Genomic DNA, 15725 nt, shown 5'->3' on the forward strand with positions numbered 1-15725 from the left:
TAACCACATTAATTGGGGGGTGGGGGTGGGGGGAGGAAGACTCCAGTAATCCACTCTGCCACTCTTACGGTCCTGTGAATTGACCTCCAATTCACTGTTCTACAGCAGGGTTTCCCAACCAGGGATGCGAGATAACATTTCAGGTTTTTTTATAAATCCATACTCCTTCAATTTGGATAATATGTCAGATGATGAAGACTGAAGGAAGATCTTATTGAACTGCACACAAATCTTGTTCTTGAAATGCAGCTTGAAAGCAAAACTTTGGAACAATATTGGTGTTCGGCAATGAACATGTTTCCAAGACTTTGTGAAAAAGCACTAACTGTGCTCATCCCATTTGCAATGACATACTTATGCGAGTCTGGATTTAGTGCCGTTTTGTCAATCAAGACAAAATCTAGAAATCGCTTGGGTGCACAGGAAGACACGTGGATTGCTCTCAGCAACAAAGTGCCAGGTTTTGAAAAACTCTTAAGCAATATACAGGAACAAAAGAGTCATTAAATTTAAATTGGCTTATGAACATTTGAACATTAGTTCTTTAATTTTTTTTAAGAAATTTCATACATGGATGAAAATTTAATTTTTATGTAGGGATTATGCAACTTTTAAGTTGTAATATTTTTTCTTTTCCATATGTTTTATTTTTGTTTATATATTATTAAAAATTGATTATACAAATTTGTTTTGGTCACCTTCACCTTTATTCTTAAATAAATTATTACTTTAAGGGATGCAAGAACATGTTAAAAATTTTTAGCGGTGAGGGGCATAAAAAAGGTTGGGAATCACTATTCTACAGCAACCATGCCACACTGATAGAGCTCCTATAAAAGGTTGACATTATGGTGACTGGTAGCCTTGGCCACTTCAGTCTTCTCAAGAAATGTAAACAATTTCACTTCAGAATAAGGTTTATCACATTTATTAAGAATTCAGGACAAAACAGATTGAAATAATTTAATATCTTACAGGATGCATTTTTAACTATAATTTAAATGGAGATACTTGTTAAACATTACAAATGGGTATATCATTAACTGAGCAAGCATCAACTGTAAAATAAAATCTCCAAGTATCTTTTGCAATACATTTAGAGTTTTGAAATCATTTTCAGCTGCATCTCAGGATAAAACCCCCACATAGTGCCACATTGTATTTCAAATTCTAATAAAATGATACAATTCTTGCATGTATCATATTAACTGACAATATTTCCATCTTTACATTCCCACATTCTCACAGAATTGCAAAAGTGCTTGGAAGACCTAATTTTGCCTTTCAGGTATTTTGAAGCTTCTGTGGGCTAATTTATTTCTATTGCTCATGTAAAATTAAACTTTGTGGGGGTTGAAATTATGAAACAAATGAAACAGAGAATTGTATATTTTTTCCCTTGGTCAAATTATAAAAATTATTATTTTTAATTGCATGGCTTTGCTAAAGGTCTAATTTCATCAATATTTCTTTTAAGATCTCAATTAAGTATTTTCACCATTCCCTTGTTCTTCTCCTTCACCACAGAGACCAAGCTGAACCATGCCCCCAAGGTTTTTACTGTCCAAAGGGTAATGGTATATCTCCACAACCTTGTCCTAGTGGGACATTTGGGGCCTCTTGGGGACTGGAGAAGAGATCTGACTGTACTCCATGCCTTGGTGAGAGTTTAAATCTTTTATTTTGCACGTTTTGCTTCTGTTTTCTTCAAGCATCTTCCCTATTTGCGACTGATACTTTTAAGACTTTCACAAACTATGACTGAGCTGACCTGAATCACCAGAGACCTCAGGACATATCAATGCAATCTCTAATCTGCAGCTCACTCTGATCCAGCATGGTCTCAGCCTACAATAGAAGCCTTTAGAAGCAGAAAGGAACACTCACCAAATAACATAAAGCTTCTTCAGATGTCATAGTGGACACTTTCTTTGGCACCATCTTTAAAAGGACATCTCATGCTGATGCATCTTTCATGGGCTATCTGATGAAATTTGGATGCCATCAATTGGACCACTTCTGAAGTTGGGAGATAAATATGTTACTCAGCATTCTTGCAAAGAATAAAGTGTGTGCAACCCATATTTTGATGTAATGTCTGCAATAATTGTTGACACACATGTCTTGTCTGCAATAATTGTTGGCATACATGTCCACAAGTCCTTTTATGCTTAAGCAGGTCTTCCCAAGACTTATGAAGCTTGTTCCATTTACAGGGGACAAGAATTATTTGCTCTGTTGTTAGTCCAACACATATTTACTATTTCTTGAAAATCAAAATAAGGCAAATGGTGAAAATCTGGAATAAAAACTGAAGCAGCTGGAAACGTGTAGCAGGTTCGGCAGCAGGTGAAGAAAGAGAAACAAAGTTAACATTGCTGATCGACCAGTTTTCTCCTCTACTTTCTTATATTGTGGATTCTTAATCTCATTTTGTCCAGGGGCAGACTCAGTCAAAGTATTTGACAACCTTGTGTACTATTAGTGTATAAATACTTAAACTTCCAAGATCAAAATTTATAAATCTAGGGGAAAAAATTGTTTTTTATTTACATCAGGATAGAAGCCTTTTCTGGAAATTCGAACCCATTCTGCCTGCAACCCCATTTGTTTTGGAGGGTGGGAGGAGTCCAGAGAACCCAAAGAAATCCCACGCAGGTCATTGGGAGAATGCACAAATCCCTGACAGACAGCACCAGATTTGAAACCAGGGTGCTGGCACTCTAATAGTGTCATAGTGTAATAGTGTAATTTTCTTTCTTTGGCTTGGCTTCGCGGACGAAGATTTATGGAGGGGTATGTCCATGTCTGCTGCAGGCTCGTTGGTGACTGACAAGTCCGATGCGGGACAGGCAGGCACGGTTGCAGCGGTTGCAAGGGAAAATTGGTTGGTTGGGTGTTGGGTGTTGGGTTTTTCCTCCTTTGTCTTTTGTCAGTGAGGTGGGCTCTGAGGTCTTCTTCAAAGGAGGTTGCTGCCCGCCGAACTGTGAGGCGCCAAGATGCACGGTTGGAGACGAGATCAGCCCACTGGCGGTGGTCAATGGGGCAGGCATCAAGAGATTTCTTTAAGCAGTTCTTGTACCTCTTCTTTGGTGCACCTCTGTCTCGGTGGCCAGTGGAGAGCTTGCCACAGTACACAATCTTGGGAAGGCGATGGTCCTCCATTCTGGAGACGTGACCCACCCAGCACAATTGGGTCTTCAGCAGCATGGATTCGATGCTTGCGGACTCTACCAGCTCGAGTACTTCGATGTTGGTGATGAAGTCATTCCAATGAATGTTGAGGATGGAGCATAATAGAGTCATGCTAACTGTGCCACCCAGATGAATTATAAGAATTAAACTTTGCCATTTCTAAACCAGATGTTGAAAAATCTCAAAAATCTTTTCTCATCCTCAGGTGGTTCCTATTGCAGAAGCCCAGGCCTTACACAAGTTGAAGGCCCCTGCGATCCTGGATTTTATTGTGAATCTGGAGTTGATTCTCCACGCCCTTCCAAGCACTTCAATCACACAGGCCGTGGTGGTGAATGCAGTGCAGGTGCCTACTGTCCCAGCCACTCCATGCATCCCAATCCATGCCCACCTGGAACCTACAACTCTGAAACAGGTATGGAGCCTGCTAGATAAATATGTTGGTGGCACACTAGCTTTGTCTGCGTTCATCCTAAAAATTGGCTTTGTGCCTCTTGAACATAGAATAATGTGGTTCCTTGCATATAATGAATAGAGAAATAATTCTGCTGGAGTACCTGATCAGATTAAGTAGCATTAAAAGGAGAAAAAGAATGGTCAATGTTTTAAGCTGAAACTCTGCATCAATTACAGCTGGAGACATCGACCAATCTTTTTCTCCCACTGATGCTGTTTGGCCCACTGAGTTCCTTCAGCAGATGGCGCCAATGGGCTAAGGACTTGTTTCCATGCTCTCCAACAACGAAAAAAAAGTTTTATGTCCTTAAACGTGTAGCGTTAAATAAAGAATGAAGATAGGCATTTCCTTCAGTGTATTCTTCTACCTAACTGTACTGAAAATTTTCAGGTCAAAGTGTCTGCCATATCTGCTTAGCTGGGCACTTCTGTTTGGGTGGTCTTTCCAACCTCTTTCCACTACAATGTCCATCAGGGCACTACTGTCCGGAACAGACCCGTTTTGCAATGGAATATCCATGTCCCCCTGGGACCTACAGTAGTTTGCCTGGCCAAAAGAGCTCTGCTGGATGTTTGCCTTGCCATCCAGGTAAGAAAAGACTAATGTTGTAAAATATTCGCTGTGACACATTATCATCTGCTTTCCTAAACTTCCTGAATATACTGTCATCGTGTTTTTAAAAACTTCAACTAATTTAAAACCACCAACCATGTGTTTTGATGTTGAATAAATTTACTTGCTAATGTTAGAAATAGAAGTACCTTTAAAGAAATTGCTCGAGACAAAAATTGAGAACAAAGAACATTTATTATACAACAATGCAAAGTTGGGTGCTTCCCCTTACCCTGGGAATACACACATACACTGGGGCTCACCCAACTTTTATACAGTTTATCTCAGTATAGGAATAACCCCCCCCCCCCTACATTCTTCTGCCTCCTGCTGGAGAGGTTTGGCATTAGGCAATCCCGCCTACTTGCTGTTTCTGTGCACTTGGTGGACCAGGGGGTATCCTGTCGGTGTCCCTTCATGTTATTGTCCTTATTCACACCTTCCTGATTCTCGGAGCTACAGTCTCTTGATATGCAGTGTTCGCTAATCCTGTCTAGGGTTAACTAATTTAATATGTATAACTTTGTAAATCTATGTAAGGTTAACTAATTAGATATGTAGAACTTGGTACTTCTGTCTAGGGCTAGGAGACCCTTATCTCATCCAGACTACCTCAACTTCCTACACTCTATTGTTCCTTACTGCTCCTTATCTTATTCATATGGTGGGCTCATTGATCTTGTCACAAAGACTAGAAGATTCTTATCTTAAATGTGCTGACTCTGCTTTCCTGCATCCTAATTCCCAAGCTCATCCTGTTTGTACTGGTTACATTAATTTACTAATGTATGAATTTTAGTTTCCTTCATGTTCATAATTTTAGATCAGTTTTCTCATCTCTCACACTAATTTGAGAGAGAGCATATTCTAGCAGTGAAAGTAATGGAGCCTCACAATTGTCCATGCAATTGGGACTTGTGTCTGGAGTCTATTCACTGCCCTATATCTCACCCGTGAGCTGGTTGTCGGCGCTTGGATCCCATTGAAACCCGCAAGATGCTGGCACCAGCAGGCAGGCTATTAATGACACTAGGAAGCATTGATAACCCTTCAATGTAGTGATACTGAAATGTAACCTTCATTATTAGTAATATAGTTTCAAAGATGCATAGGTTTCCTCCAGGTGCTCCGGTTTCCTCCTACCCTTCATGTTTAAATGGTCAAAATTGGCTTCTACTATGCTGTTAAATTTTTTTTTAAATCACTTAAGTTCCCTGGAAAGTTTGAATTTGTCCAGTGATTTTACTCTGTCATGATGTCATTCATTTTATATTGCAAATATTTGAAGCGTTCCATAGATTGTGTGCAATTCTTGCAGAATTTAGTGAGGAAGAAAACCAACAGAAATTTGGGTAAAAAAGGATGTAGTTATGGATACTCATCACCAAAACTGACCAGATAATTATACAAGTGTATATTATGTTGGAAAACTAATACCAAAGTCATTATGTTTTTACCACTAAGCAGAATTCATAGCATTTTATGAGTACATTTATTATGAAGGTTCTTACTTATGGTATTGGGGTAAAATGTGAAATTAATATTACCACGAAGCCTGTGACACTCTTCCAATTTTCTTGTATTTCACATAAGGCATATCTGTATTGGAAAAGTAACTTGGAAATATAAAATTAATACTTTAAATATCAATGCCACTGTAAATATATGTATTTTGGAATATTTCTCCATATAATGCTGTATGTGACCAAAGAATATTCATTTCTGTATAGTGTATACAGTATGATTGTTCTGTGTACTGGCTTGAACAATCAAGAACTATTACATCAAACAAGATGATTGTTTTCCTGGCATAGCCCAGATGTTGAAGCTGTTTTTAGTACTGAGTGCATTCTTCAGGTTTCTGCAGACATTTTTTCCACACACACAGGGGTGTGGAGCAGTTGCTGACAGGCTGGGCCATCTGCAGAATGGAAACTGTCCCACAGTTCTATCCTGTTAACTCATTTGGTCATGGCAATAACACGAAACCTGAAGAATGTCACCATTTTATCTCAAACATCTCCTGAAGCATTAGCGATATTTCCTCACTGAAGCACTCTCTCTCGTCACAAAATAACGTGTTGATGAACATCTTGAGTTTTCTTTTCTCAAAAAAAAACTTTTTAGGTCAGTTTTGTGAAGGAAGTGGTCTGAGCAAGCCGAGTGGGAACTGCTCTAAAGGCTGGTTTTGTACGGGAGGTTCAACCACAAGCAAACCCCTGTGTCCAGGCAAGTTGCTGCCAAAATAAAATTTAGTATGAACAATGCACCATTGTGAAGCTTGCTGATATTTAACTGTTTGTTTGATAATGGAGGATTGCTTTATTGAGGGAGTGAAAGGAGAGATTTGGATGTCAACAACTTGTTAAATCAAATTTCTATAAATATATAAAAGACACAAATCATTGATTATCGAGGTTTTGAGTTTACCTTAAAGAATGTCCATGACGATAGATTCTGATTCTGAAAACCATATTCATATCTCACACCCACCCTAGTGCTTTGTAGTCATTGATTAAGTATTCACTTTCCACAAGATAGTTAATCTGACCCTTTTTAATCAAACTATTTCCCTGTAAAACTTCTGTCTTGTTCCAGTCATCAATCATGCACCAATCAGCAACCATGATTATTAAGTAAACGTGCAAACTTACGTGTTAGGAGCAGGAATAGCCTTATTATTCATCAAGGTTCTTTCAAGATCTATCTTGAACTGCTTTTCCTTGCATTTTCGTTAGAACCCGAATGCACTGGGTCAAAGAATCTGGGCCCAGGAAGTGAAGGATACCGTATTAACTTCATCTGCTTCACTGTCCGACTATCAAAAAAGAAAAGAAAAATTTGTGTATTATGAACTGTTTTTTTGTAAACTTGAAACATCCTGAGAAATGTTATGATTAATGAAACAATGTTTGAAATTAATAAGAAATGGGGCAGAAAATTTATGCAGAGCAAGGATCTAAATTAAAATGTTCAGATCATCTGGTTCAGTTGTAGTATGAAGAATAATCAGCAAGTTGTGAGAGCTTCTCTGCTTTGCCTTCGTTTATAGCCTCTAAACAGAAGAGGGATTTCTATTACATTAGCCATCTTCCTCAGTTCAATATTAAACTGCAAAGATGAAGTCTGGTTAGGTTTTTGATTTGGGGTTTAAACCTGTTCTCCTCTATCACTGAGCCTTAGCCAACAATTTATCAAGAAACGATCATCTCCAGCTAACAGACTTAACTCCATAACTGGGATTCCTTCATCACTGAATGAACAAACTGAACCTCCCAACAGTGAGCGAGCACCACAACACAAGGTTTTTAGCAACATAAGGAAAAGTTGAGCTGTCTCTTCTCAGGGAAACAAATATGAGTTTGTCAAAACCAACTATGTTCTCGGACAAATGTATAAAATAAAACAGACAGTGGTGCATTTCCACTGGGACCGATCTCAAATGTATCTCTGAGGTTATAATCTACATTTTGTTCTGAAATTGGATTTTTTTTTTCAGGTGAATTCTCAAACAGTTCTGAATGTTCCAACCCAGAGATCGTTTCTCCAGGAAATCGTTGTTCTCCAGGATCGTTCTGCCCAGAGGGGTCATCTCTCCCATTGATATGTACAGCAGGGTACTACTGCGGTCAATACGAGCTTGCTGAACCAACAGGTTTGATTTCCCTGCCATCTACTCAGAGCTGTCACTAAGTTCAGAACATTTAATTTCAGGCATCAGCCACATGCAGCAGGAAACCTACATTTTCCATCATGGAATGCACAACATCAAGGACTAATACCATTGAATAAACTTTTTTTATGCATTGTTCATTAACACATTAGGGGATGAACTTTACACTTCCCCAGGTCAGGTCAGTAAGTTGCAGTATAAAACTATTCACAGGTGGGTCAGAGACAATATCTGCAGATCACCATAGAGAACATCTCTCTGAATAAATTTTTGCCTAAATCATGAAGGAAACAGATGACTAAATTTATTAGGCATTTCTGTGGCACAGTGTGCATAATGGTTAGTGCAGAGATAATATAAAGCCGATGACTCGGATTTATATCCAGTGTTGTCTATAAGGAGCTTGGTCTTTCTCCTTTTTCCTCTCACCTTCCAAAAATGTGCAGGGTTGGTAGGTTAATTGGGTTTAATTGGGCAATGTGGATTTCATTAGCCAGAAGGGCCTTCTACAGTGTTGTATCATTAAAAAGTGTTAAAGCAACAGCAGGATTATCAACAAATTTTAGATAACGTGCCCAATAACTGTGTGGTGGTATACCACCAGCCTACTGCAGGGGGCAACCTCTGTACCTGCAGGAGTGTAAGGGGACAGGACAACACCTGGCCGGCTGCCAATCAGTGGGCCTGAATGGATCAAGCCCCACCCAGTGTCAATCACCCTCCGGGATATAAGCCTGCGCCGGCCTCCCGAGGCCTCACACTGAGTTGCTGCAGCCACAGCCAGCCTGGCTCTGTGGAGGTTTTTGTGGATTAAAGCCTGTTGTTCAGTCTTTACCTTGTGTGTGTCTGATTCTGTCTAACAGCGCACCACAAGCTGTCAAACTATCTATCTTGGACTGAAATTGATTAGCAATACATTTGGAAAATAAATTGCAGTCAGTTTTCTGACATCCATTTTGTGATTGGCAGTCAAGTCCATGGGTTACCTCCACCCTTGATGCTTTCATGTGTAACAGACATTGGGAGCAAAACAAGAAAGTCTGCAGACACTGTGATACATAAACATGCTGGAGAAACTCAGTAGGTCATGCAGAATTCCTTCTGTAGCAAAGATATACTGCCCAAAGTTTCAAGTCTGAACCCTTCATGAAGGTATGAGCAAAAACCTGCTAACATTTATTTTAATGAATTGTGTTATAGGATTAATGGAATAACACCCAGAAGCCCAGAAAATCTGCACCCATATCAGCAGAGTTGCAAGTTTACTGAATTAATGGTTTCACTGAGCCCAGTTTGTTCCATTACGTACTCAATTTACCAATATCATAAACCTGTCTTTATCTTCTGTTAGATTTTCAAGATCTCTCAAAACTCTTCCTGGCCCAGAATAAGATCACCATCATTCTATCCATTCTCCCAAATGACATTGTAATTTCTTGTGAATTGTTGCAAAATTCAGTCCCTCAAAATTGCAACATTTTACATGCAATGTGCACATGTAAATTAAACATTTTACTTGACATGTCTGTCTATGATCTTGTACATTGCCAAACCTGAGACTACCCACAAATTAGAAAATAACACCTCCTATACGTCTCGGCACCTTCCACCAGGTGGCATTGACATCTTCTCTGGTTTCTGTTAGTACACCCCACCCCACCCCCTTCCCCATTGCTGTCTCTCTCTTCCCTGTCCTATGGCTCCCTCCCCCTCCCCCTCTCCCCATTGCTGTCTCTCTCTCTCTCTCCTCCCCATCCCTATGGCTCCTTTCCTCTAGCTTTCCCTCTCTCCTTCCCTCTCTTCCCCTCCACCCCATGCATTTTGCATAGGCTAAGTAGCAGATCCAGGCATCTGATCACTATTTATAGTATGTATATTGGGACACGGACAGGCAAAGGTGAAACACAAGTATTCATCAACTGCTATAAGTAGATATGGGTTGCGTGAAGCTGTGGGCAAGGGTCCCTTGAAATCAATACTAAGCCGTTCCATAGGTTTTGTTGCTTTGATAAGAGTCCCTCCTGGTGGGCAGTAGAACTGATGCTTTAGTTCAGCACAGACTCTGCATGAAGCACAAGTCTCGACATCTTCTGTAGAAAAGGGGAGATTCTTTGTTCCAATAAATTGCAGCAGCCCAATTATTTCTGGATGACAAAGTTTGTTGTGAATGTCAGCGAGTATGAAGATAGTGAAGGCTGAACAAGTGTGCGCCTGACTCAATGCATCAGGGCCACATTCTCTTTCCCAGGACAGTACTTTATTGTGTAACTAAATGCTGCAAGTTTCAGCCGCCATTCTTGAATCTTTGCATTCTTTATCTTTGTACACTTTTTACTGTCAAACATAAAGACCACTGATCTCTGATCAGTAACCAAACTAAAGTGGTGCCATGTCAGGTAGTGGCTCCATTTGCACACTACCTCACTGATGGCTGTCACTTCTTTCACTACAATGCGGTAGTGCAAATCACTTCCTTGTAGTGTCTTTGACATGAATGCAACAGGTCATCCTCCTTGGTTAAGGATAATAGAAATAGCCACATCTGATGCATCACACTCTACTCAAAAGGTAAGTTTTCATTCACTGAGTGCAGGGTGGCTTCCTCTAACTCTGTCTTTAGTAAGTTAAAGGTGTTCAGGGCCTTTTCCTCCATTGGAAATTTCTCTGTATTTACCATCATTTGAATCTTGTTAAAAACCCATGAATCCATTTGGCTTTAATGAGCAAACATCCTGAGGGCCCTTTCTAAGGATCTCAAATTTTCAGGTGGAGGAGGCTCTTGTCGTGGGTGAAGTCTCTCAGGATCTTCCTTAATGATCCCGTTCCCCACACAGTTTCCAAGGACATTTATGGAATTCACAGACTCCAAAGTCTTTGAATCATTAAGTGTTTGGTGCCTCTGACTGATGGTCTTTAGAAATTTCTTTACATTTTGATCATGACCCTCTTGTGTATGTCCAGCAATAGTGTTATTATCAAAGTAAGGGAAGGCACCTTGCATATTTTCTTCTCTAACTAACTTGTCCATAGCTCTCTGGAAGGTGGCTACCCCATTTGTGACTCCAAACGGAATCCTACAAATTTGGTATAAACGTCCATTGACTTCAAAAGCCGTATACTTCTTATCTGACTCCTTCAGTGACACTTGGTGGTTGGCACTTTTCATGTCAAAGGTAGAGAACACATTATATTTTGCAAGTTAGTTCTCCATTTCATCAATTCTTGGCAAAGGATAAACATCCATTTCCATGTATTGATCAATTGTGAATAATCCATACACATTCACTTCTTGTGTCGGTGGGTAGGATCCTTCACCCCTACCACTTGGGCTCACCATGGTGATATGCACGCCTCAATAATACCTTCTGAAAGTAATTAGCAAATTTCCGCTGCAATGAAGACTTGATCATCTTTGCTAAAGCATTTTGATTTGGTAGCAATTGGGTGATAAATTTGGAAAAAGTGTTGACTCTTCTATTTTTGCTGTTGTCAGTGCGCAGTAATAATGAGCACCATTCACAGATGGCTCAGACAAGGATCCTCCATATTCAAATTTCACACTCAAATGCTGGCCCTGGAAATCCTGGCCAAGATTTAAGTCAGAACATAGGTCCTTCAATACACCAAGTCATGTGGCAGCGTATGACTGGCTATTAAAACTAAAAGTTAGGTCAACAACAACATTTCCTTGGGAACTAGTGTGATTAAAGTTTTCTAAGCCATGGTAATGTCTTTACTGGATGGGTGAATCTTTAATTTTAGTTCCCACATGACTTTCTCACTAATATAACTATCAGTGCTTCATGAATCCTACAGAGCACTTAACCTTTTACCATTCACAGTCACAAAGGTTGTGGCTTGAGCGAGTCCTTGTGGCACATTACTTTGTGTAGCCAGTACCTGAAAATTGACCACTGTTGCCACTGAGCTTGGTGAGGACTCGGATTTGCACACATGGGGTTAATGTCCCTTCTTGGCACATTTATAACAAGTAGCCTCATGTGCTGGACAGTTAATCCCTGAATGGTAAGAGAAACCACAGAAGAAACATTTCCGTTTTGTATTATAAGTGGCAGCCACAGCTGGTTTCTCAAGAGCAACTGCAAGGTTATCGGGCAGCCCTGCTAAAGAATCCCTCTCATGTACCTGCGGTACCTGTGATGGTTCAGGGTTCATTACTGCAGCTGTATGGGCCGCTGCGGTAGCGTATGCATCTTTATTGCCTTGACCTATGTCTAACACAGAAGGTTGGTTATAAGCAGTCTGTAAGTCCAGTGTTTTGTTTTCTAAGATGCTGGTGTATTGCAGGTGAGGCAATACCAATGATTAACGCATAACACATTGCCTCATTTCCATGCTGCTCCATACGATGATCTCAAAAATTACAGTTTCTCTTCATCCAATGATTCTCCTGGCTTCTGCAGTAAATATCTGGCAAAAACCTCATTGGGAGTCTTCACGTATAAACTGTTCAACTTAGAGATAGCTGAGTCAAAATTTTCACATCCTTCCATATATTTGAAAACATTGCAACTCACACAGCCTAACAGTGTTCTGTACTTGTTTGGAATCTTGTCCCCATAGTTATTGATGTAGTTCATGAAAATCATACTCCTTGACAGCTGTCAGTGAGATGGAGTCAATGTCTAAGTACTTGGGCCTCCATGACATCTTCTTGTTTGACAATTAAGTTTGAGTAATAGAATGAAAAAACTTGGTGGCTGCTTTCCAAACTTAACTTAATTGTACATTTGCAGTTACAGTTAGAATTTAAAATAAAGACGCGTTCTAAATTCCTAAAGAGCAACGGCGGCAGCCAGGACCAACTAAATATGAAATGCAAGCTCATTAACAATTAAGAATAACTTTGTAATATAACACTAGGTATAAATACTCTGCGCTTCATTTACTGGAATTACAAACTTGTTCATAAACAACATGGTTAAAACATTCATTTCACACGAAATATATCTGCCTTATGTGTGAGCTTAAATTGTACAAGTTAATCAGTGCTTCAGTTTAACAAGCTCAATGTACTATTGTACCCAATTAACAAATGGTTCCCAGAATTACTGCAATACAGTCAAGTGATAATGTTAAGTACATTCTGATCCAAAACATTGATATTGACTATGTTCTCCATCATATTCTAGGTCTCTGTGATGCAGGGTATTACTGCCCGATTGGCAGTACTGAACAAGCACCTGACCAATTTAAATGTATTGCTGGACATTACTGTCCTGAGGGCTCTGCTTTCCCCAGACCATGTCCTGAAGGGACATACTCCAGAACTGCAATGAACAAGGCTTTAGACAACTGCTTGCCATGCACACAAGGTAAAGCAATGGTCTTCACTCAAGATACTGCATGGTATTATCTGAAGTCCTCTTCAAAATAGTTCATGCACTTGTAAAAGGTGTTCCTATTTGACAACATATTGGTAATTATTGTTGGTACTGGTAAAAAGTACAGTAAAACCCCAGCATCCGGCACCTATGGAGATTGGTAGATTTCGGATAAGTGTATTTTCTGGGGGGGTTGAGATTTTGTCTTGCGTGATTGGTGAACTAACCACTAGGGAGCACCAATTTTAAACTTCCATATTTTTAATCTATTTATTTTCCATGATATTTTTGCCAGTTGCTTGAATTCTGGATAATGGGGAGTTAACTGTATCTGCTTAACTTACAAATCAATTCAAAGTAAATTTTTGAAGATGTCTAATCATGTTTGAAAATCAAAATAAAAATGCATATGTTGGAAGACTGAATGTAAAACATGTTCTGCAAGACTCAGCAAGTGTGGAGAGAGAGAGAGAGAGAGAGAGACTCTGGTCAGTGACCCTTCATCAGAACTGGTTTTATTTCCTTAGGGTTCTTCTGCGAAGGGACTGGGCTACTTCACCCAACTGGTGTCTGCTTATCTGGTTACTACTGCCCAGGAGGACAGAACTCTTCAACCCCAGCAGGCTTTTTGTGTCCTGCTGGGTCGAGGTGTCCAGCAGGAAGTTCCAGTCCTCACCCTTGTCCAAGAGGTAATATCATTAAAAGCATGTCAGTATAAACAATTTAAACTGATTTATTTCTTCTCATTTTTGCATTTTCTTTTTGTAGTTATCGACGACACCCTTTCTTGCCTTCCTCTAGTGCTTAATGTTAGCAAGGTCTTCAATCCGAGCTTGAAGGAAGTCGTGTTTCCTCTTTGTTAATTCAGGAGGTCTAGTGTGTCTTGTCTAGATGTGATCAGTCTCATCCTGATTAATTGAAGAAGTCAGTCTTTCTCCTCTGTCAACAAGAAAGATTTTCCTGGTTCTGCATCCATTTGCCTTGAGATCACATGGGTAGAAGGAGACAGAACAGTTAAATAAAGAAGAATGCATATCTGTATTTAGTTGCAATCATCAGTCATTAATGAAAGGAACATCAACCTGATTCCTGCCCAATTATTTTCTCTTGACTGAGACCAATGCGTTTGGGATCAGACCATTTAGCCCCTGGAGCATTTTCTGCCATACCATTCTGATTTTTCAATGTTTGGATTGATCTGATTGGCCTAAAAAAGGGTTCTGGAAAGACATGCCTTATGTGGTCGTTACTTACCATGAGAAGCATTCTTGTATCTGCAAACCTCACCAATTTAGGTTGAAAGTATTAAACTTGAACCCTATGTTACCAATTCACTTCATCTAGGTTATGCAGTTGATGTGGCAGCAGTTGATGTGGCAACAGTATCCTGAGATGATATTGGCTAGGAAATTCAAGGGCTTTGCCCCATTGACAGACAGTGCAGGGACATATGTGCGGGTCCAATCAGTTTTTTTTGTGTGATGATTGAGGTGTTTGTGGCGCACTTGAATATCAGATGTTTTTGGAAGGTACAGTCCATGATGACTTTATCACCTTCATTCCCTCTGTGGGAATGAGCTCTCAGCAATGACAGGCTGGATGTTTGTAGAGAACACACAGTGAAGGCTCCTACCATTTTATTTTCTCTCCAGCAATATTACAATGTCCTTTGTGATCAACAGGGTTCTATCAAGCTCGAGCAGGCCAGCCTGACTGTAAGCCTTGCCCCACTGGAGCCTACTGTGATTCTAGTGAACTGGAGAACCGAGGTGTAGAAATTCCTCAGCACTGCCCACCCGGACATTTCTGCCCAGCCAGGACAGAGTTTGCAACCCAGCACAAATGTCCCCGTGGGACTTTTAGCAACAAAGAAGGTCAAACATCAGCAGGTAAATGCTTAATCCCTCAGAGGAAATAACTGGGTTTATTCACAGGCAGGTAACTTCAGTCTTTCAGAATTTATTGTCATGAACATGTCACGGAGTTCATTGTTTTGAGACAGCGTCATAGTGTAAAATTGCCATAAAACTGCATTTAAAAATAAATAAATTAGTGCAAGTGTCTGTGGTTCATTGTCCATTCAGAAATCTGATGGCAGAAGGGCCTTGTTCCACTAGGTGTTCATCTTGTGCCTCCTGATTCTCCTTTCTGATTCTAGCAGTGAGAAGAGGGAATGGCCTGGGGGGTATCCTTGTAGAAAGAAGCTGCTTTCTTAAGACACCACCTCTTGTTGATGTCCTCGAAGGAAAGAAGTCTGATGCTTGTGATGGCACTGGCCAAGTTTACAAGTCTAGTTTTTTTCTTGTCCTGTGCATTAGCACCTTCATACCAGACAGTGATGCAACCAGTCAAAATGCTCTCTGTGGTGCACCTAGAGAAATTTACAAGAGTCTTTGGGGACATATCAAATCTCGTCAATCTCCTCACTATGTATGACCACTGG

At 40.0% G+C, this 15725-nt stretch overlaps 1 protein-coding gene across 1 annotated transcript in view; it reads left to right on the top strand.

Moving 5' to 3' along the window:
• The window catches only part of LOC138741060 (neurogenic locus notch homolog protein 4-like), a 50784-nt gene that overhangs the window by 11650 nt on the left and 23409 nt on the right, over window positions 1–15725 (top strand). Inside the window, exons 7-14 of the mRNA XM_069894546.1 lie at window positions 1528–1661; window positions 3401–3610; window positions 4043–4240; window positions 6392–6493; window positions 7764–7919; window positions 13091–13273; window positions 13810–13971; window positions 14965–15171. Of these exons, the coding sequence (XP_069750647.1) occupies window positions 1528–1661; window positions 3401–3610; window positions 4043–4240; window positions 6392–6493; window positions 7764–7919; window positions 13091–13273; window positions 13810–13971; window positions 14965–15171 (1352 nt within the window). The remainder of the gene's footprint in view (window positions 1–1527; window positions 1662–3400; window positions 3611–4042; window positions 4241–6391; window positions 6494–7763; window positions 7920–13090; window positions 13274–13809; window positions 13972–14964; window positions 15172–15725) is intronic.

This window comes from Narcine bancroftii, chromosome 8 (assembly GCF_036971445.1).
Source record: "Narcine bancroftii isolate sNarBan1 chromosome 8, sNarBan1.hap1, whole genome shotgun sequence".
Classification (NCBI taxonomy): Eukaryota; Metazoa; Chordata; class Chondrichthyes; order Torpediniformes; family Narcinidae; genus Narcine; species Narcine bancroftii.